This window comes from Myotis myotis, unplaced genomic scaffold (assembly GCF_014108235.1).
Source record: "Myotis myotis isolate mMyoMyo1 unplaced genomic scaffold, mMyoMyo1.p scaffold_m19_p_17, whole genome shotgun sequence".
In the NCBI taxonomy this organism is placed as follows: Eukaryota; Metazoa; Chordata; class Mammalia; order Chiroptera; family Vespertilionidae; genus Myotis; species Myotis myotis.
The window spans coordinates 34,254,323-34,275,900 of NW_023416321.1; the positions used below are offsets into that span (position 1 = coordinate 34,254,323).

At 55.1% G+C, this 21,578-nt stretch overlaps 1 protein-coding gene across 1 annotated transcript; it reads left to right on the forward strand.

The window, feature by feature from the left end:
* The first annotated feature begins 3,512 nt into the window (after positions 1-3,512).
* Positions 3,513-10,532, forward strand: RFLNB (refilin B). Its single transcript, XM_036341786.1, has 3 exons — positions 3,513-3,828; positions 6,489-6,598; positions 9,994-10,532. Exons 1-3 carry the CDS (start codon positions 3,613-3,615, stop codon positions 10,325-10,327), a joined length of 660 nt encoding a protein of 219 aa, XP_036197679.1. The 5' UTR covers positions 3,513-3,612; the 3' UTR covers positions 10,328-10,532.
* Positions 10,533-21,578: the final 11,046 nt, after the last annotated feature.

Consider the following 21,578-nt stretch of genomic DNA (forward strand, 5'->3'; position numbering starts at 1 on the left):
AGCCCAGGTGATAGGCTCTCCCAGGGACCGCAGGGGAAGTGAGCTCATTGCCGAGGACTAGAAGCACAGCCCACCTCCCACGCAGTGACGAAGGAAGTCCGGCACAGAGGACACGTGGGCAGGTGGGAGTTGGATGGTTCCTGCGGGAACCCTCTGCTCACCTCCACCAGGAGTGCATGCGTGGTGGAGGTGCCCGCACAGGCAGGGCGCCTGGCCAGGCCGATGCGCTTCCACCTTCCTTTCGGTCCCCATGTAGCCTCAGTCCGTTCAGGCTGGTTTCCGAGCTCTTCGATTGCAGTCTGGACAAGAAGGAACAAACCTGGGGGGCTTCTCCTTATTGTCTTTTTTAACAATGTGTTTTTATTGATTTTAGAGAGAGAGGAAGGGAGAGAGAGAGAAACATCGATGAGAAACATCAATATCGATCAACTGCCTCCTGTACACCCCCACCCCCTGCTGGGCACTGAGCCCCAAACCTGGGCATGTGCCTGACCAGAATGGGACTGGTGACCTCTTGGTGCATGGGTCGACGGCCAACCACTGAGCCACACTGGCCAGGCTCCTCATTGGCTTTTGATTGGCTTACAGAATTCTGGGAGCTGTGGAGGTCAGACTTTGGTGCAGGTGACTGGGGGCGGGGCACCTGAGTGGGTTCATGGGGCCCACGGTCCCACCTCTGCTTCTCTGTCAGGTCAGGTCCCAGGCCTGGATTCCTCTTCATGCTCCTCCAGTTTCTTGCGTGTCCATGCTGGGCCCCCTAAGGAAGGAGGCGGCAGCAGGAGATCCTTTTCTGCTGCAGGAGCTGAGGCCTGGCGATGTTCTCTGAAGACATTCTTCAAAGGGGTTGCCAGGTGCCCTCTGGTGTTGGGGGGGTGTTCTTGGGGATCAGACAGAACTTTCATGGGATGGAGGACAGTGTGTGGGTGCTTCCTGGTCCAGTGGGAGGGTCGAGGTACCCATGCTGCTGGATGGCCCCAGTGCCAGGGAGAAAGGGGGCGCCTCAAAGATGCCCCTTTGATTTGCCCAGACCCTCCAACGCTTGCAGCTTCATACCCCCTGTTCATGTTGGCAACTGTGATGTCTGTCTCTGATCTTTTGTCAGAAGTGGATCGTCTAAGCCAGAGGTTCTCAACCTGTGGGTCGCGACTCCTTTGGGGGTCGAATGACCCTTTCACAGGGGTCGCCTAAGACCATCGGAAAACACATATATAATTACATATTGTTTTTGTGATTAATCACTATGCTTTAATTATGTTCAATTTGTAACAATGAAAATACATCCTGCATATCAGATATTTACATTACGATTCATAACAGTAGCAAAATTACAGTTATGAGGTAGCAACTAAAATAATTTTATGGCCCTAACTGGTTTGGCTCAGTGGATAGAGCATCGGCCTGCGGACTCAAGGGTCTCAGGTTCGATTCCGGTCAAGGGCATGTACCTTGGTTGTGGGCACATCCCCAATGGGGAGTGTACAGGAGGCAGCTGATCGATGTTTCTCTCTCATCGATGTTTCTAACTCTCTATCCCTCTCCCTTCCTCTCTGTAAAAAAATCAATAAAATATATTTTAAAAATAATAATTTTATGGTTGGGGGTCACCACAACATGAGGAACTGTATTAAAGGGTCGCGGCATTAGGAAGGTTGAGAACCACTGCTCTGAGCCCTTCAAAACTCCCCTAAGAAGGTAGCAGTGCCAGGTTGCCAGGCCCCCTTACCCCCGGGCGCCGTGTTAGCAAATCCAGGTGGAGATCCCTCCCAAGCTCTCCGGCAACCCACACCGGAGAGGGGCTGAAACCGGCCCATACAGTGACCTCTCTCAGTCTTCCTCCTCCTCTTCCGGGCTGGTGACCTTGAAGGCTACCACCTCCTTGGAGCAATCACCATCTTCCTGGATACCTTTCCCACCTGGCCAGGCTTAGGGTAGAGTTCTCAGGGTCAGCTGCTGGGCACGTGCCTGCCAGGGCCTCCAGTCCTCCCACTCTTTCCATAACCCCAGAAGCACTTGATTCCTCCAGATGCCCAGGTTGGGGGTAGCCTGGGATGCCCAGATGGTGGGAGCCATAGGGGTAGGGAGGCCAGTTTCATCCAGGACTGTGATTCTGTAGTCTATCCCCACGGGCCCTAAATGAAGGAACGGCCTGCTGGCACACAGGCATGAACCAGGTTTTATCTCTGCGGAGGAGCTGACCCGAGGCAAGCCGCCTTGTACCAACTGTATGATTTGGAGCAAAGCAAGTAAGTCCCTTCTCTGTTTTCTTACCTGAAAATGACGAGTGGGGAGTGTAGGGGGCCCCACTTCGCCAACAGACCTCCACATCTACCTGCTCAAAGGCTAACTTTAACAGGCTGCAAGCAGGACAAGCACCCTTTGTTTTTGCAGGCCACAGACGAGGCTGCCGACGTGGGGCCTGCACAGAGCCCACCTCTTATCTAGCCAGGAAGTCCCCCAACCCCGGGCGCGACTTCTCTTTAGAGTTGGCACCTGCAGGCTAGGTCTGGGCATAGCTCCAGCTTGAGGCTGTGCGCTGAACACACATCAAAACCCCAGGTTAGGGCGGGGTGGGGGCCGGCGAGGGTGGGGACTTCCTATCCTTACTGCTCATCATGGAGGTCTCTGTGAGAAACAGCAGTGGGTTTGAGGACAGCCAGGTCTACAGCTGGCAGCTACTGGAACGAGTGCCCACTCAGATAGGGTCTTTCTGTTGAATAAAAAGGAGGGGAGACCCACCCCCCCGCCCCGTCTGGGTTTTAGAGGGGAACTCCTATGAGTGAAGAGCTGGGGCCTCACTAGCGAGCCCACGGCCCCTCAGACAGCTCCTGGGGATCCCGCGGAGCTCGGTCACCACCGAGGTCCCAGGCCGCCAGGTGTGGCCACCGCTTGTTCATCTGAGCGTCCGGCCAGGGAGTGATGTGTCCCCGCGGGCGTCCCCCGAGGATCAAGGGAGCAGGCCCCCTTCTCCTGCGGGGCAGAAACCAGAGCCAGAGACGCCCCAGAGCCCGCCCTGCTGAGCCAAGAGGCGGCGAGAGCCATACGAAGTGCATTAACTATTAATAATTTCCAGTTGTTTGCTCGCTGGGTTCGGCGGCTCCCCGCGCCTCTGCAGGCGGCTCTGCTCCGGCTCCCCCAGACCGCTGGCTGGAGGCATCGGCTCCCGCCGGGCCCGCTGGGGCAGGGCGAGGGGACAGGGGTCAGGGGACAGACCCCGGGGCCAGTGGGGTCTCGCGTCCACCTGCAGCGGGGCGGGGGCCGGGTGGTGGGGCCGGAAGGGGCTCCCGCGCTGGGACCCGCGCTCGGGGCGGGCTGGGCGGCGGGCTGGGCGGCGGGCTGGGCGGCGGGCTGGGCGGCGGGCTGGGCGGCGGGCGGGGCGGCGGGCTGGGCGGCGGGCGGCTCTCCGCGGGAGCGCAGCGGCCCCTGGCGCCCGGCCTCGCGGCTCGGCGGTGCGGGGCGGCCCGGCGGGCGGGCGGGGCGGGGCGGGGCGGAGGGCGGAGGCGGGCCCGGGCGCGGCGGCGGCCAGACCCGGTCGGCGGGCGGGCAGCGGCCCCGGCCCGCGTCTGCGCCCCTCGCTCGTCCGCGGCCCCTCCGGGCGCCGCCGCGCGCACAGCCATGGTGGGCCGGCTGAACCTGCAGGATGTGCCCGAGCTCGTGGACACGAAGAAGAAGGGCGACGGCGTCCTGGACAGCCCGGACTCGGGGCTGCCCCCCAGCCCCAGCCCCAGCCACTGGGGGCTCGCGGCGGCCGGGGGCGGCGGCGGCGGCGGGGAGCGCGCACCGGCGCCCGGAGCGCTGGAGCCCGACGTGGCGGCGACCCCCGCGGTCCCGGTGAGTGGCACCCTTCGGGCCCTTTCCCTCCCCGTCCCACCCGCAGCCGGGCCCCGGGAGACCACCGGCCGGTCCTGCGGCCCCTTTCGGGGCGCGCTGTCGGCGCCGCCACCCGCCCGTCGGGGCGGCGTGGCCAGAGCTGGGAGCCGGGGCGGGAGAGCTGCGAGCGCCCGGCCAGCTGGAGCCGGTGGCTGGAAAATTGTCATCGCCTGGGAGGCGCGGGAGCCCCGGGAGAGGCGAGCCGCCGCCTCCTCCCTTCGGGGTGGCGGCCCCCCGAGGCTGCCTGGCTGCGGCTGGGGCGGGAATGGGCCGCGTTCTTGCCCCAGCCGGGCTGGAGGGGGTCCCGGGACACCGAGAGGGAACCCCAGTCTCGCCGGACAGCTTTGCCGCTGCAGACGTTGGCTCCCAAGGGTCTTCCCCTCCGTCTGGTCTTGGGGAGAGGGCTGTGCTCCGGCTCCCAGCTCCCCGATTCACAGGGCACGTGGGGCCCGCCTTTGGGGACTGTTCCTGGCCCCGGAGGGACGTTTTGAGAAGGGTCACCCCGCGAGCCTCTGGCCTCCTGTGGTCCCCCTTGTCCTGCCACCTAACAGCCCTTGTCTGGCACCTGATTGGGGGGGGGGCCTTTAGGTGGGAGGGAACTTTAAAAAATGAGTCCTTTTATTTTCTTTTAATTTTTTTATTGAAAGAAAAACACGGAGTCTCTCTTGCCCCAGCAATCGCTCATGTGGTGGTGTTTATTGCCTTTTCCTAGGGCTCAGGGAGGCCACATCCTCCTGCAGGCAAAGCTCAGAGTGGCTCTCACCCCAGCCCTCCCCCCCCCCACACCCCCTGGGGTGGTAGCCACACACTTAGATAGTGCATGGCATCAGCGACCGCGGACCCTGTCTCTCCGTGGACGCCAGTGCATTCTCTGGTCTCCATACGAAGCCAGCAACAGCTTCAGCGTGGCCTTCGGAAGCCCTGAGACCTGGCCCCTCCTAGCCTCATCGTCCCCTCAGCCCGCGCTTCTGCTGCTGCTCCCTCCACTTGGCTTGCCTTGCTCTCCAAGTCCATCCTCTTCTGCTCTCAGCACCCGGTCAGCTTTTCCACCCCTCAAAGTCCTGCTGGCACCCCTTCAATGCCCAACTCGTCACCTCCTCTGGGAAGTCTTCCTTGGTGCTTCCCAGATTCGTGCTGGAGTGTGTGGCTTAGTCCCCGGCCCCTGGTGGCACCTTGTCCATATGTTTGTTATAACCTCGCTGCCCTGGCCCCCCCCAGCCTGCACCTGGAGCAAGGTGTGTGTGCTCAGCGAGTTGGGTGGGCAGGGGTGAGGGAGCAGAGAAGGCAGAGGAAGGAAACTGAGTGCTGAGAGCAGGCTGTGCGTGTGTTGGAGCGTCACCTGCCCGCTCCTGTGGCTGTGTCGTCCTGCAGCCCAGGACTGTCTGGAAGGTGCCGCTGAGGTTGGGGAATGTCTGCCAGCCAGAGAGCTGGGGGCAGAGCAGGGCCCACTGTCAGGACTTGGGGGCTGGATCCAAAAGCTCTGCAGCAGCCAATGCCCCCCTCCCCCCACCCACTTGGTTCCTGCCCCAGCGGGGTCGTTAAACTCCCACCCACGTTCAGGTGCCTGCCCCGCCCCCTGACCTATCCTGACCCCTTGGGCTTTTGTATTTCCAACCTACACGTCCAGTGACACCTTGTCCTGGTAACGCGATCAGTGTCTTAGAGCCAACCTTCTAGACGTGTCTGCTTCCTTCTCTGCCCTAGAAGATGTGGGGGTGGGGCTGCCACCTCCACACCCCCGCCAGTGTGGATCCTTCTCTCAAATTAGGCAAAGACAATGACAGATTCTCCGGTAAGCCCGGGAACCCAAAGGGCTGCCCTCTGCTGCCCAGGTAACACGGGCCCCGGTCAAGTCCGGTGGCGACGGGCACCTGTGTCTAGGATGGAACTGTCTTCCTAGGCTGCTCGATGAGTCAGAAAGTCTGAAGCTCTGACCAGACGGGAAGCCAGGACCCTCCGGGCATGCTTGCTCTGGCTCTCTGAGTGTCTGGAGAGTGGACAGTGACAGAGAGAACTTTGGGGTGTTCATCGGCCAGGGAGGGCGCAGGTCCTCCATCTGGTGGGGTGTGGCTCTCCCAGGGCAGGGAGGTGGAGGACGTGGTACTGAATCTGCAGGGCAAACAACCCCTGGTAGGAGGATTTTGTTTTGGCCTTTTCTAAAGTGTTGCCGAGACAATGACAGGTTTGGGGGCACATAATTGAGGGTTCTGGTTAGCGGAGCCTCAGTTGACCGAGGTTTCCTGACCGCCTTGCTGTGGGATGGCGCGGCAGCTCCTGGTCTGTTCCTCTTTTCAGCCTTTCACGGAACCTCAGCGTGGAAGGGGGCACCCCGTAGTGTGCAGATAAGGTCTCAGAGGGCGTGTGATGTGACTCGTGTGCGGGCACACAGCCATTCCTGGTAGACCTGGGACTCGAACCCAGACCTCTGGGCTCCCTTGGCAGGGAAAAAAATCTGAAATGTCCATTGCTCTTTCCATGCTGAGTCAGACCTTCTCTGGCATCATTCCCAGGACGGGGGACACAGGCACAGCTGGGCCCTCAGCTGCAGGCTCAGAGTCAGGACCGGCTGTGGGGGTGTATCAGCCTGGCCTGTGGTCTGACTGTGTTCTCCATCCTCCCAGAGTCCGGCCTCGCTCCCCACCCCTCCGGCCTCCGCCTGCACACCGAGGCTCTGCCCCCTGTCCTTCGGCGAAGGAGTGGAGTTTGACCCTTTACCACCGACGGAAGTAAGGTAAATATAGCAGGTGCCGAGTTCATTTCATTGTTAAATTTTTCACTTTTTATTCCAGAAATTAATGATTATTTTTTAAAAAAATTAGTTAATCAGTCCTGGCCCATGTGGCTCAGTTGGTTGGAACATGGCCCTGTACACCTAGAGGTGGTGGGTTCAATTCCTGGCCAGGGCACATACCCAGGTTGCAGGTTCCATCTCTGGTCAGGGCATGTGCAGGAGGCAGCCGATCTGTGCGCCCTTCTTATATCGATGTTTCTCTCCACCCCCTCCCTCCCTCCCTCCCCCCTTCCTCTCTTTAAAAAACAAAAACAAAGACTAGTCATAGTTTGGTGGCCACTCTTTCTGCATTCTAACGAGTTAAATATATGGACACACTTTTTAAAGTAAAAACACGATCATGTTACACATAAAGTCCTGCAACTTGCTTTTTGAACCTCATATGTCATGGCCATCAGAGGTTTAAAATTTTCTAATAAACTAGTTCCTCTTTCCAGGTCCCCACTCCCCCCCCCTCCCCCACCTCCCAACCCTGCTTCAAGGTGCTGTCGCCCTGTTTTAGGTTATAATTTCACTGGGACAGCACCACCCTCCCTTTGGGACTTTATATCATCCAGGATTATCTGGGGGCAGATTCACTGAGAGGCTCTGTTCAAGATCTGTCTTTTTAGAGAAAGGAATTTTACTTTTGGGAACCAGTGGTTTTATAGCTAGAGTTTCAGTTGCCTTAACACAAAGGGCCCTTTGACGTGGAACAAAGGAGGCTCACCTCTTTGGAGGTGAGCAGTTCAGCCCTTTATTCCTGCAGAGCTTGTATTTTGAACAAAATGAGGACATGACTTCATGACATTAGCTTTCACCAGCCTCTTACCTACTCGCCCGGGGAGAATGGGCGTGTCCCTCCCGCTCACCGGGAAGAATGCTGATTCTTACTCCCTGACACAGGGCGAAGGAGGGGGCGCAAAATGCTGTTAGATGTGTCTGTGTGTGATGCTCATGTATATTTCAGTACATATGAAGCTGTAATAAATTCTACAGGAAAATGAACTCATGCTTCGCTTATATTAAAAAAGATTTACCTCCCGAATTACCAAAGAAAGACTTAAGAAAAAATAAAGTAGCTGCTGAGGAATATTGATGTTTGTTTATTTTATGGCAATCAAGATTGTAATGGGTGCCCTGGCCGATGCTCAGTTGGTTGAGCGTCACCCCATGTAACGAAAGTTCACAGGTTCGATTCCTGGTCAGGGCACATACTCAGGTTTCAGGTTCGATCCCTGGTCAGATATGTGTGGGAGGCAACTGATCGATGTTCCTCTCTCTTTCCTTTTCCCTTCCTCGCTCTCTAAAATAAAATCAATAAAAACATATTTTTTAAAAAAAAACTATTGTAATTGGCTTTGATTGTAATTGGCCAGCTTGAAGGCCAAAGGGCACAGGTACTAGTATCACCAAGCATTCAAAAGCAGCATCTAAGATTTCTGGGTTCCTTCATCCTCTCTTTAAAGAGCTAATTGATCACTTTAGGGGGTAGCAAAACTGTTCACCGTGGTGTAGCAGTAGAACTCGCGTTGTTATATAGTAACTAGAGGCCCAGTGCATGAAATTCATGCACGGGTGTGGGGGGTCGTCCCTCAGCCCAGCTTACAACCTCTTGCAATCTGGGACCCCTCAGGGGATGTCTGACAGCCAGTTTAGGCCCGATCCCTGCAGTCGGACATCCGGCAGTCGGACACCCCTCTTGCAATCCGGGACCGCTCGCTCCTACCCGCTCGCTTGCCTGCCTGCTCACTCCTACCCGCTTGCCTGCCTGCCTGCTCACTCCTACCTGCTGGCTTGCCTGCTTGCTCACTCCTACCCGCTTGCCTGCCTGCCTGCTCACTCCTACCCGCTCGCTTGCCTGCTTGCTCACTCCTACCCGCTTGCCTGCCTGCCTGCTCACTCCTACCTGCTGGCTTGCCTGCCTGCTCACTCCTACCCGCTTGCCTGCCTGCCTGCTCACTCCTACCCGCTCGCTTGCCTGCTTGCTCACTCCTACCCGCTTGCCTGCCTGCCTGCTCACTCCTACCAGCTGGCTTGCCTGCTTGCTCACTCCTACCCGCTTGCCTGCCTGCCTGCTCACTCCTACCCGCTTGCCTGCCTGCCTGCTCACTCCTACCCGCTTGCCTGCCTGCCTGCTCACTCCTACCCGCTCGCTTGCCTGCTTGCTCACTCCTACCCGCTTGCCTGCCTGCCTGCTCACTCCTACCTGCTGGCTTGCCTGCTTGCTCACTCCTACCCGCTTGCCTGCCTGCCTGCTCACTCCTACCCGCTCGCTTGCCTGCCTGCTCACTCCTACCCGCTTGCCTGCCTGCCTGCTCACTCCTACCTGCTGGCTTGCCTGCCTGCTCACTCCTACCCGCTTGCCTGCCTGCCTGCTCACTCCTACCCGCTTGCCTGCCTGCCTGCTCACTCCTACCCGCTTGCCTGCCTGCCTGCTCACTCCTACCCGCTCGCCTGCCTGCCTGCTCACTCCTACCCGCTCGCCTGCCTGCCTGCTCACTCCTACCCGCTCGCCTGCCTGCCTGCTCACTCCTACCCGCTCGCCTGCCTGCCTGCTCACTCCTACCCGCTCGACTGCCTGCCTGCTCACTCCTACCCGCTCGCCTGCCTGCCTGCTCACTCCTACCCGCTCGCCTGCCTGCCTGCTCACTCCTACCCGCTTGCCTGCCTGCCTGCTCACTCCTACCCGCTTGCCTGCCTGCCTGCTCACTCCTACCCGCTCGCTTGCCTGCTTGCTCACTCCTACCCGCTGGCCTGCCTGCCTGCTCACTGCGGGTCATAGCTACTGGTCGTTCCGGTTGTTCTGTGGTAAAGGTTGCTTAGGCTTTTATATATATAGATTACCACCTGCAGCACTTGCTGTGTTAACTTTCTGCCCAGTTCTTATTGGACACTTTGTACAGAAAAAAGGTAACTGAGCCTTGGAAAAGTTCAGGTCAGTAACTTGACCGAGCTCTCATGGCTTAAGTAAGGGGACACTGCCTACAGCAAGAAGCAGTGAGTGTCCGGTAAACTCTGGAATCTTGCGCCTGCATTTAAACCCCAGCCCCCACTGCTTCCTCCCACTCTGACTTTGTGCCGGGAGCCGGTCCATCCTTGCTGCTTGACACACGGCAACCTTGACCTCTGCACATCCATTTCCTCTCCCAGGGCTGCTGGGACGATTAAATTAGACCCTGGACGTAGAGTGCTTCCCATAGTACCGCACAGTAAGTGCTTCACTAACTCTGATGCTTCTGGCTAGAGCAGCCACATCTGAAGGTGTGCACCCGCGGGAGGTTCACGGTCACAGCGGGGACTCCAGTGCCCCTAGCTCAGAGGGCTCACCGTGCTGCCTTCCGTCTCCCGCCCAGGTACACCTCCTCGGTCAAGTACGACTCAGACCGGCACTTCATCGATGACGTCCGCCTGCCCCTGGGCCTGGCCGTGGCCTCCTGCAGCCAGACGGTCACCTGCATCCCCAACTGCACGTGGCGCAGCTACAAGGCCGAGCTGCGCTTCGAGCCCCGCCACAAGGCCACCCGCTTCCTCAGCACCACCATCGTCTACCCCAAGTGCCCCAAGACCGTCTACACCACCACCCTGGATTACAACTGCCGCAAGACGCTGAGGCGGTTCCTGTCCAGCGTGGAGCTCGAGGCCTCCGAGTTCCCGGGCGGCGGGGATTACCTCTCGGACGAGTGCTGACTCAGCAGGCTGCCGGGCGGGCCAGCTCCTCCTCCGCCCTGGTCACCGCCCTGGTCTCCGCGCCCCGCTGCCCTCCAGTCTCACTCGTGCCCCCAGGAATCTAACCTAGAGACACCTCTAAGCCCGGCCTGGGGAAGAAAAAAATGTCACGGCATCTCAGAGTGATCGAGAGAATTTGGTTTTTTAAAATGCTTTGTTTTGAAAAGGGGTGTCTTTCTAGTTTGCTGCTGCGCACTTTCCCCCAGAGTCTCAATCTGATGAGAAAATAGAGAGACAACTAGAGCGACGGTGTGAACCAGGGAGGGGCGCGCCTCTCCGGGGGACTGTGGGTCTGAGAAAGAGGAGGAGAAGGCCTCCGATGGAAGCAGCGAGTGTGGAGGGGTTTCAGCCCCAGCTGGGCCTGGGACGCCCATGTGGCCCAATCTGTGCAGAGCCGAGTCCATGCCATTTTCTCTTTCCATTCCCACTTCTCTTTCCTGCTAACCCCAAAGCCTGGGATTCTCTCAGTCTTTTTCACGACATCAAAAAGCCCCAAACCGCAGAATAAGAATTAACATTTTTAAAAGAAAGGGAAGGCTCGTCCTGTGTTCACCTCTCCGCTGGGCCAGGTGGACGATGGCGGAGTCTGTTGGCAGGGGCTTCGCCCCGGTCCCTCTGCTCACTCCTGAGCCCAGGCCCTGGCAAAGCGCCTCGCACCCTTGGCATCTGGTGACGTCGCCACAGGCTTGTGTATTTGGGGCTCCCAAATACTTCCCTGTTTTTTCACAAGGCAAAGCATAGCAGAGAGAAGCGGCATTTGAAAAGAGTGCTTAGGAGAAACGCTTTTGGGGACTCCACCAGGGGGCTTCACCCAGGACCTGGCCCCACCTGGGGGCAGATGTGTATGTTTCTGGTGATCTGGTCCATCAGGATGGGTGCCCCCCCGCCCCGGGCCCCTGGGTCAGCTGCTCTAGGTCTCCACTGTGTCCACATTGCAGAGGAATTCTGCCAGTGCCTTAGGTCTAAGCCGAAAGCAAGGACCCCCCCCCCCCCGCCCCCACCTCCTGTGAAGCAAAAGGTGAAGTCAAAGTAGGGCCTGATGCCCCAAGTCCAACTCCAAAACCTGGGCCTGAGTGCTGTTGTGACGGTTCCATTCCCTTAAGTGTTCATTTTAGTGTAAGGGACACAGCACTGAGTGTGAACTGAAGAAACTTCGTGAATTCAGCTGAATTGGCCTCAGAAGCAGGGGCGGTGGCTGGGCCAGGAGGGTGCAGGGGGCCAGGTTGCCTCTGCCTTCACCCCTGCCCGCCCTGCCTCACCCAACCCTTACTTCTTCCTGCCAATCCCTGAGGTTTCTGAGTGAAGAAAGTGGCAGATGGCTTTTTCTCTCCCGGTGCTGGAAAGAACAAACCCTGACTATTTCCTCTGACTACATCCAAATTGTCAGGTGCCTGAGGGTTACAGAGCTCTGTTAGCTTGGGCTCCCGCTGTCTCTGCTGAGGGCTTTGTCCACCGGCCCTGCAAGCAGAATTGATAGCTGTGTGGGCACCTGGAGCCACAGCAGGGACTTCTGTTCTGAGGAGAGCAGGTGTGAGCAGTGAGATGGTGATCACACCCATTTAAAGTCCTGGGCGGCCTATTGAGCCAGATTGTCTGGTGTCCTCTTCATGCTTAACCATGTGTGGTCGGTGGTGCTCCTAGCTGGTTGCAAGCATCCCGCGCCCCCTCGCCTGTGGAGCCTGCAGGGGGCGGGACCTTCTTGAGTTTGCCAAGATGGGGTCAGGGGAGGGGGGTGTCCCCTCTGGGACCCTACAGTCTCCTTAGTCACGCCGAGCAACAAATGCTTCCTGTGTTTGGAAAAGCAAATGGCATGGCATTTATGAGAAACGTGGATTTTTCACTCCAATTCCATAGTCTTATCATGTAAGACACATGATCAATGTGATTTTTAAATTATGTTAAGAGAATTCCCAAGGCTTTGCTCCAGCCCCATGAGGACAACTTGAGTGAGCTCAGGACGCCGTCGTGGGCAGCCCGTCAGGAGAGACGGGCTGGAGAGCGGGGCCGTAGGCACAGCCCCGTGCCGAGATGTCCACGTGGGATTTCGTTTTAGGGGCATTGGGTTAAGTTCAGGCAAGTCATTCTAGGTGGGGAGAGAATCGGAATGATATCCGGAAAGTAAGTAGGAGTGAGCGGTTGTGAATGTGTAATGCAAATGGACAAGCAGGTTTTCTTTTAAGTTATTCACTAGGGAACCGACTTGAGTTCTTCCTAATCCTTTCCCTTCAAACCTGCTTGGCTGGACGTAGCAGAAAAGCAATCACGAGAAGACGCAGTGGGACACTCGGGCGGATGAATGACGCCGGTGGATGGTGGGTTCCTGTTGGTTTGCAAGGCGGAAGCAGCGCTTCCTAAAACTCACTCATTAAAACCAAACATTCCTGCGTGCACCTGGGAGACACCGTTTCCTTACGAATCAACGTCTTTTTCCTCAGGCTCTTGAGTGATGGCTTTCATGTAAGAAGGATGATTGGTGTTTTCAGAAAAGAAGTCGTTTTATTTTCATGACCTTTTAAGAAAGAGCGATGGCCTGGCCATTGGACGCTTTCCTGTTTCTAACCTTAGGAAGCCCAGGGCAGCATTGGACAGAAGCTGTTTTTTAAATTTATCTTTGACCTCTGTCCCCCTCCATTTCGCTTTGTGACTTCTTCATTTAACAATAAATTATCTTTTAAAAAAACCCTTAGAGACGCTTCTCCTTTTTAAAGTAAAATTATAATGTTTTGGTTAAGAAAAATGAGAAAAACAGCTCTTTGTCTTAACAATTTTTTAGGATATGATTGTAATTTAATAGAATATTTCTGTCTGGAATATGCCTTTCCTTGGGGCTACAAGATTTTCAAGGGGCCCCTGGGCACGGATGGTTTTGGGGAATTTGTTCCCAGACTCTTTCCTAAGACCCATCTGCCCTGAAAATGTGGCTGTGACTGATGGCAGGCCGGTCCGCCCTTCCCACCTCCCCTTTCAAATGGCCCTTCTCCCACTTTGCAGAAGAAATACGTGTCTTAGTCTAACCATCTTTTTAAAAAATATATATTTTTATTGATTTCAGAGAAGAAGGGAGAGGGATAGAAAGATAGAAACATCAATGATGAAAGAGAATCATTGATTGGCTGCCTCCTGCATGCCCCCTTCTGGAGATCAAGCCCACAATCCAAGCATGTGCCCGGACCGGGAACTGAACCCTGACCTCCTGGTTCATAGGTCGACGCTTAACCTCTGAGCCACGCCAGCAAGGCTGACCATCTTTAATTTTATTGGGGGTGACCCTCTGGTATCGTAAAACCTGTAGGTACTAGACAAAAGAACAGTTAAAAACCTAAGTGTCTGGGTACCAGGACCCCACGGTAGATATTCATGTCTATCAACGTCCTGCCATGATTTTGTCAAGGATGAAGAATGGTGGCAGAAGCAAGGGAAGCTCTCACTTCCAATTTCTCCGGAAGTGACACTTTTCATGTAATGCCCACATCTCTCCAGTCTCAGACTAATGTCCTCCCTGAGGGAAGGCCCCTTGGGGCCAAGCAAAGAGAGGATCGATAGGAAATATTGAAAGTGACGGCATCCTATTTCATTCAAGCATCACATTCATCGCAAGGCTCTGTGCCTTATCTGTCAGTCTTTAAGTTACGACTCAGAAAGAAATATGTCCCAGGGGATTGACTGTAGGGTTGAGGGGGTCAGTAGGGGAAAAGAGGGGGACGTCTGTAATACTTTCAACAAAGATAAATTTCTAAAAAAATAAAGTCATGTAAAAGAAAGATGTCCCAGGAATGCATATTACAAATCCTATAACTTTTTTTTTTTTAAGCCAATCTCTTTTTAACAGAAATTAAGTCTAACTTGGCTGATTGGGATGACAGTGAGGCCTAATATTGCCAATTAGGTTATACATATGGTGTAAATTTTCCATAAAACAAAAGTGCTAATCAGCAGTTCCAAGGTTTTGTTGGAAAAAATATTTACGGTGTGTAAGATTAATGTTATAGTTGTGTGTGGTGTGGTGTGTGTAGAGAGAGAGGCAAAAGTGTGTTGAAACAAATAATGTTTCAATTTTCCCTTAAAAAAAACCACCTTTCTAAGTATATCAGATTAAGTTGACAACCTCAAGAGAAGAAGTAGTAGGTATCCTGTGTAATAAAAGCATAATATGCAAATTGTCCCCTCAACCAGGAGTTGTCTGGGAGTTCGACCAGGGGGCGGGGCCAGCCAGGGGAAGGAAGGGAGGCCCCCGCCTGTGGCTGGCAGCTGCTAGGAACCCTACTAGAAGCTCAGTGCACTGGGTTCTAGTAATCTATAATAATAAAAGCATAATATGCTAATTAGACTGGTCATCCTTCTGGACAAAGCCATGGAGGTGGGGGGCCAAGGCTCTTGCATGAATTTCATGCATTGGGCCTCTAGTGAATAATAACACGATACATCTTAGGAAGGCTTTTTGGTATACTTCCTAGAAATTTAAAAAGTGAATGATTCTATGGATTAAGTAATGAATCCTATGGCAAGAAATGCCTCTTTTCAAAATTAAATACTAATACTTTTAGCCCTGGCTGGTTGCCAGTTTGATTCCCAACATGCCTGGGTTGCCACTCGATCCTGGGGGCGGGGCGGGGGGGAGGGGAGTGCAGGAGGCAGCCGATCAATGTTTTTCTCTCACATCGATGTTTCTCTCTCCCCCTCTCTGTTCCTCTCTCTGTAAAAATCAATTTAAAGTCTTTTTAAAAAATCCTAATGCTTGTAGCGTATAATCACCACCAAGTGGTTTGTTTGCATTACTATTTCCCGTTGTGCTTTCTAGGGAGTAAATAAGGGCATCTCATCAAATGACTTGGGGGAGGTTAAACGTTGAACAATGCTAATTATGTTTATTGAAGGGCTTCTAGGAACCCTTGTATTAACAGCTTTTGTGGCCTGACAACCATCACAAATCGCAGTGGCACACAGCAGTAAGCAGTTATTTCTCGCTTACAAGTTCATGGGTCCCCTTGAGCAGTTCCGCCCAAGGCTGGATGTTGAGTTCAGGTTTGCCCCTCTGGTCTCTGAAGCAGGCTAGGGAGGTTGCCTGGGCACATTCGTCTCAAGGAAGAGTTCAAATGATACCCGAAAAGCAAGTAGAAATATACAATACCCCTTACGTTCTACACTGGTGCCCTGTCAACTTCCGCCCACGTTCTATGGGCCAAAGCAAGTTGCCTGACCAAACCTAACATCACTGGGACGGGTACCATCCTTCCCCATTGCGTGTGGGAGAATTGGGTATTTGTTGGAAAATAGCCTTTAATATGTTCATGTGCATTAAGAATCTTCAAACGGGGAAACCTAGTATGTAACATTTTCCAAATGCGTTGGCTCAGAGAACCCGTGAGCATTTTATGGACTAGTTAAACTGACAAGAGGCATCAACAGGAGGAAAGGTACACAATTTTATTGAAGTTAATATTTTTATGTGCATGAGGGCCTCGCAGAAAAGAAGTAAAAACCCAAAGAGGTGGTTAGAGCTGGGAGCTTATATACCACTTTAACGACGGTGTGATGAATTGAGAAGTGAGGAGACAAAGGAAAGGGGTTTTGGGCTTCTAGGGCCAATGAATTGTGGGAAAGTAACTAGGAAACGTCTTTGGGATCTAATGGAAGATAAGGGTGATTTTAATAAGGTCGGTTTATGCAAACTCATCTTGGTCCTGGCTCTCTGTCCTGGTGATCAGAGTTGCTCTCCTCATTCTGGTCAAGGAGAGGGAGGTGGGAACCTGCACCACCTTCACAAAGGGAAATTCATGTCCTGCTTTTATACAATTAAGGGGGAAGCAAAGAACTTTTCCTACATCTGTTGATTCTCAGATGCCTTCAGCTCAAAAGAATCCTTATGCCAAAGTGGCATATTTTGCTGTGGCATATGCCAGACCCTAGCTCCATCCTGTCTTAGCTGGGTGACCTTGCATGAGTCCCCTAAATTCTCTGTACAATGGGTGCAGCGAGTTAGCTTCTCCATAGAAATGCTGTGAGGATTAAATGAGTTAATATATGCAAACTGCTTAGAGCAGTATTAGTTTAAAGGCTATGTGTTTTATTGTTTTAATTATCTTTTGGCTTTGTATTTTCAATTCCAAGAATGTACCCAAAGCGCTGGAAAATTGCACTGAAATGTGCATATATGGACGTTCCTTGCAAAGTTGTTTAGAATAGCCAAAAATAGGAAACCAAATAGATGTCCACAAATAGGGGCTGAATAAACTGTCTGTACAATGAAGCACTAGGCAAGCATTACCAAGCATGATGTGGGTGTCTATTTAGTGGTTTGGAAAGATGTCCATGCTGTCTTTTCAAGAAAACCATTAAAAGACAACATATGTGCCCCGCCGGCGTGGCTCAGTGGTTGAGCGTCGACCTATGAATCAGGCGATCGTGGTTTGATTCCCAGTCAGGGCACATGCCCCCGTTGCAAGCATGATCCCCAGTGTGGGGAGTGCAGGAGGCAGCCAGTCAATGATCCTCTCTCATCATCTTTCTATCTCTCTCTCTCCCTCTCCATTCCTCTCTAAAATCGATAAAGAAAACCACTATACTAATAAAAGGGTAATATGCTAATTAGACTAGACGTCTTCCGGATGACCTTCCAGATGTCCTTCCTGACAAAGCCGGGCCCGGGTGAAGCCACCCGCCTGCAGTCCTGAGTGCTAGCGGCTGTGGCTGTGGCCCAGGAGAAGGAAAAGCTGCCTGCGTCCTGTCCCAGGTGCCTGCAGCCTTCCAGAGGGAGAGAAGCCCGGGTCTCGGGTGCCTGCGGCCTGCCGGAGGAGGGAATCCTGGGTAGTGGTTGCAGGGCCGAGGCAGAGGTGGTTAGGGGCGATCAGGCCGGCAGGGGAGCAGTTAGGGGCGATTAGGCAGGCAGGCAGAGGTGGTTAGGGACAACCAGGCAGGCGAGCGGTTAGGAGCTAGCGTTCCTGTGTTGTGAGAGGCATGTCCAACTGCCGGTTTAGGCCCAATCCCTGTGGGCAGTCAGACATCCCCCAAGGGGTCCCAGATTGGAGAGGGTGCAGGCCGGGCTGAGCCCCCCCGCCCCCCCCGTGCATGAATTTCTTGCACTGGGCCTCTAGTATATTATAAAAAGAAAGCGACTAGAAGTCTGGACACCAAACAGATGAGGACAGCTCTCTCTGATTGGAGGGACATTACATGCTCTCAAATACTTTTTGCTTATCTGTGTTTTCTGATTGGTCTGTGATAAGTATACATTTCCTGTCTAGCCTGAAAAGTAAAACCTGAGTGCAGAGCTGTGCACAGCTTTCTGGCGAGGTAAGCGTAGAGAAACAGTCTGTCGGTCCCTTGGATGCGGCTGGAGGACAGTGAAGAGTCAGGTTGTGATGCTATTTGCAGTTTAGCAGCGTAGCCGGCCGCATTTCCGTGGCTGTTGCTACAGATACGAGACTTTTGGGTCAGAGACAAAGGACAGTTTATTCATCACAGCAATCGCTAGCGTATCATCGGCGTTTGTGCTGGGTTCCAGCCTCGGCTCCCGGAGAGAGACGTGAAGAGGGCCAGGTGGCACCGGACACAGGGGTTGTGTTACCGCAGAGGAACTCTGAGCCGAGAACTGGAATCTTCTGTAACCAGCAGTAAGCAAATCACCCCGAGCTCTGGGGCACTCCTGTCTCCCAAGACTGTGCGTCAGACCGGCATCCTTCAGGAGACCGCCCGGGCCAGCGGTGGCTCCCCTCCCAAGATGTACAGACACCCCGAGACCTGGGGGGAACCGGCGCCCACAACCCCAGCTTCTCAAATGTTAATGGGCATGTGAGTCACCCAGGGATCTTGTTAAACTGCAGGGCCTGATGCAGGAAGTCTGGGGTGGGGCCGGAGCGTTGGCTCACGGGAGAGTTTCTAACCAGCTCCAGGCACGTCGGTGCTGCTGGCCCCAGGCCCACATGCTGAGCGAGGCCTTGGGCAGCCCCTCCGTGCCGAGGCATGGGCAGCGGTCGCCGGCCAGAGTGCTGGCGGGGGCTGTGATTCAGTGGGGATGTGGAGGGAGGTGGAACCCTTCCTAAGCCCTTCCCGGTGATGATCGGAATGGGAGGTGTCGATAAGTTTACTAAAGGCTGGATTTGACCATGAACAAGTACACAGCGTGGCCAGGAGGCCGGAGAAAGTGTTCTCCCACCACCCAGGGCCCTCTGGAGCCCCCGTGTGAGAGGCGTCTGCCTCCCCAGGAAGCTTCTCTGCCCCCACAGTTCCCAGAAACACTTCCTCCCAGCACCACCCCACCTGCCTTAGCCACTGACCCGCCAACAAGCCCTGTTGCTGTCTTTGTCTCTTCCTGTTGTGGTTCACCTCTGGGCGCAGACTGCGAGAGCCGTCGGAGGGCCCACAGCATAGTCACCCACTGCCCTTAGCTTCTGGGTGACCCTGGGCAAGTCCCCCACCGGAGCCCCTTTCCTCCCGTGTGAAGGGATCTAACACCCTCCCACCTCGAAGACGTTGTGGCGATGAAAGGGAATCGGGAATGTTCGACGCCTAACACCATGTGGGGACGGGCGGAGCCTGCCGGTGAACTCCGTTACGTACTGAGCAGTTGCTTGATAAACATTTCCTAAAAGGACGATTGGTGACCTTAAAGCAGGTCTCTTACAAGTTGTGTGATTTGAGTAAGTCACCTCTTCCCCCTAAGCCTACACTGTAAAATGGAGATAGCCCAGCTGGTGTGGCTCAGTGGTTGAGTATTGACCTATGAACCCCGAGGTCACGGTTCGATTCCCGGTCAGGGCACATGCCCAGGTTGCGGACTCGATCCCTGTATGGGGCGCGCAGGAGGCAATCGATCAATGCTTCTCTACCATTGATGTCTCGCTCTCTCTTTCCCTTCCTCTCTGAATTCATTAAAAATATATTTTTTAAAAAGAAAGAAAATAGCCGAAACTGGTTTGGCTCAGTGGATAGAGCGTCGGCCTGCGGACTGAAAGGTCCCAGGTTCGATTCCGGTCAAGGGCATGTACCTGGGTTGCGGGCGTCTCCCCAGTGGGAGATGTGCAGGAGGCAGCTGATCGATGTTTCTCTCTCATCGATGTTTTTAACTCTCTATCTCTCTCCCTTCCTCTCTGTAAAAAATCAATAAAATATATTTTTTAAAAAATAAAATAAAATAAAATAAAAAGAAAGAAAATAAAATGGAGATAATTCTGAGGGAACTCAAGTGAGGAACAAATGAGATAGAAGAGCTTTATGAGATGACCTAAAATATTATAATAATAAGGTAGGGGCAGGACACAAATCGCATACGATGAAAATACATGTGACTAGCTCTGTCCCGCTCTAGGCTGAGGCATGGCAAGTAGAAACCACGTGGTCTCATCTAGCACATGGCAGCCAGCAGCTCCTCCCCCGCAGGGCGCAGCTCCAACCCCGCAGGGCGCAGCTCCTCTCCCGCAGGGCGCAGCTCCCCCCCCCTCCCCCACAGGGCGCAGCTCCTCCCCCCGCAGGGTGCAGCTCCTCCCCCCACAGGGCGCAGCTCCTCCCCCTCAGGGCGCAGCTCCTCCCCCACAGGGCGCAGCTCCTCCCCCCGCAGGGCGCAGCTCCTCCCCCCGCAGGGCGCAGCTCCAACCCCGCAGGGCGCAGCTCCTCCCCCCACAGGGTGCAGCTCCTCCCCCCGCAGGGCGCAGCTCCTCCCCCACAGGGCGCAGCTCCTCCCCCCACAGGGTGCAGCTCCTCCCCCCGCAGGGCGCAGCTCCTCCCCCGCAGGGCGCAGCTCCTCCCCCCGCAGGGTGCAGCTCCTCCCCCCGCAGGGCGCAGCTCCAACCCCGCAGGGCGCAGCTCCTCCCCCGCAGGGCGCAGCTCCTCCCCCCGCAGGGCGCAGCTCCTCCCCCCGCAGGGTGCAGCTCCTCCCCCCGCAGGGCGCAGCTCCTCCCCCGCAGGGCGCAGCTCCTCCCCCCGCAGGGCGCAGCTCCAACCCCGCAGGGCGCAGCTCCTCCCCCAGCAGGGCGCAGCTCCTCCCCCGCAGGGCGCAGCTCCTCCCCCCGCAGGGTGCAGCTCCTCCCCCCGCAGGGCGCAGCATCGCTCCTGGAGATAATGCACACTCCTGGGAGCACTGGCCCTGGGTGTCTGTGGTGCCTGGTGACACGTGGCTTCTTACGATCAGGTTGGCTTTGGGTTTTCCACTCTTCAGATCAAGGGCGAGGCAGCTGGCCGAGAGGCACAACTGAGGTGAAGGAGGTGGCCCGGGCATGCTAGCTGCTGTGTAACAGAATTACCCAAAAACATAGTGGCTTAAGACAATTTATTATCATCTCACAGTTGCCGTAGGTCAAGGACCTGGGGTAGTTTAGCTGGTGTCTCCCCCAGGCTGTCTTTCCCTTGAGCCTGGGGCGCTGGGCGAGGCCCTGGGGCGTGTCTCCCCTCTCTCCTCCTCAGGGAGCCACACCAAGCCCTGGTCCTCGTCCCTGGAGTCCCCAGGTCCTCCTCAACCTGCTCAGCACAGACCTCCGCACAGGGAGGGCCACGCCCGTCTGCTTCAGGGACCCTGCGGGCGTGGCTGCTGACCTCCTTTCCGGGGAGGACAGGGCTCTTCCCAAAGTCCCTTCCCTGTCTGTTGCCAGGTTACAAAGGCCGACACGTGAAAACTCTGCCGCTGGCCTTTCAAGGAAGGGCGAGGAGAGGGCTGCTCTGCCAGCTTTGACCAAGGTAAGCACTTCTGCCTAAAGGTCAGGTAAGTGGTCCGTGGTGTTTTGCATTGACTTCCAACCTCTCCTAGAATCCTGCATGTTGTGTGTGTGTATGTGTGTGTGTGTGTTTGTGTGTGTGTGTTTAGAATCCTGCATGTCTTGTGTGTTTTGAATCCTTCATGTCTTGTGTGTGTGTGTGTGTGTGTGTGTGTGTATGTGTGTGTGTTTAGAATCCTGCATGTCTTGTGTGTTTTGAATCCTTCATGTCTTGTATGTGTGTGTGTGTGTGTGTGTTTAGAATCCTGCATGCCTTTAACTCCTTGGCAGGCAGGGACCTCGTCTTAAGCCTCCACTCTGTCCCTCCCAGGCCCTGCATGGGGTTGCACACAGGTGGCCAATAATACCCCAGAGACCACCCCCGTGTCTTGGTCCTTTCGGTCTGCATCTCTGTATCTGAGGGTGATTCTCCCATAACTGAGGTAGCGTCTATCTAGGCCAGCCGTGGGCAAACTAAGGCCCGCGGGCCGGACCTGGCCCGTTTGAAATGAATAAAACTAAAAAAAAAA

Excerpts from the sequence above, each read along its gene's own strand:
- RFLNB (XM_036341786.1), top strand. The coding sequence starts at position 3,613 with ATGGTGGGCCGGCTGAACCTGCAGGATGTGCCCGAGCTCGTGGACACG. Across the intron at positions 3,829-6,488 it reads CGGCGACCCCCGCGGTCCCG|AGTCCGGCCTCGCTCCCCAC; the intron begins GTGAGTGGCACC and ends CCATCCTCCCAG. Across the intron at positions 6,599-9,993 it reads TTACCACCGACGGAAGTAAG|GTACACCTCCTCGGTCAAGT; the intron begins GTAAATATAGCA and ends TCTCCCGCCCAG.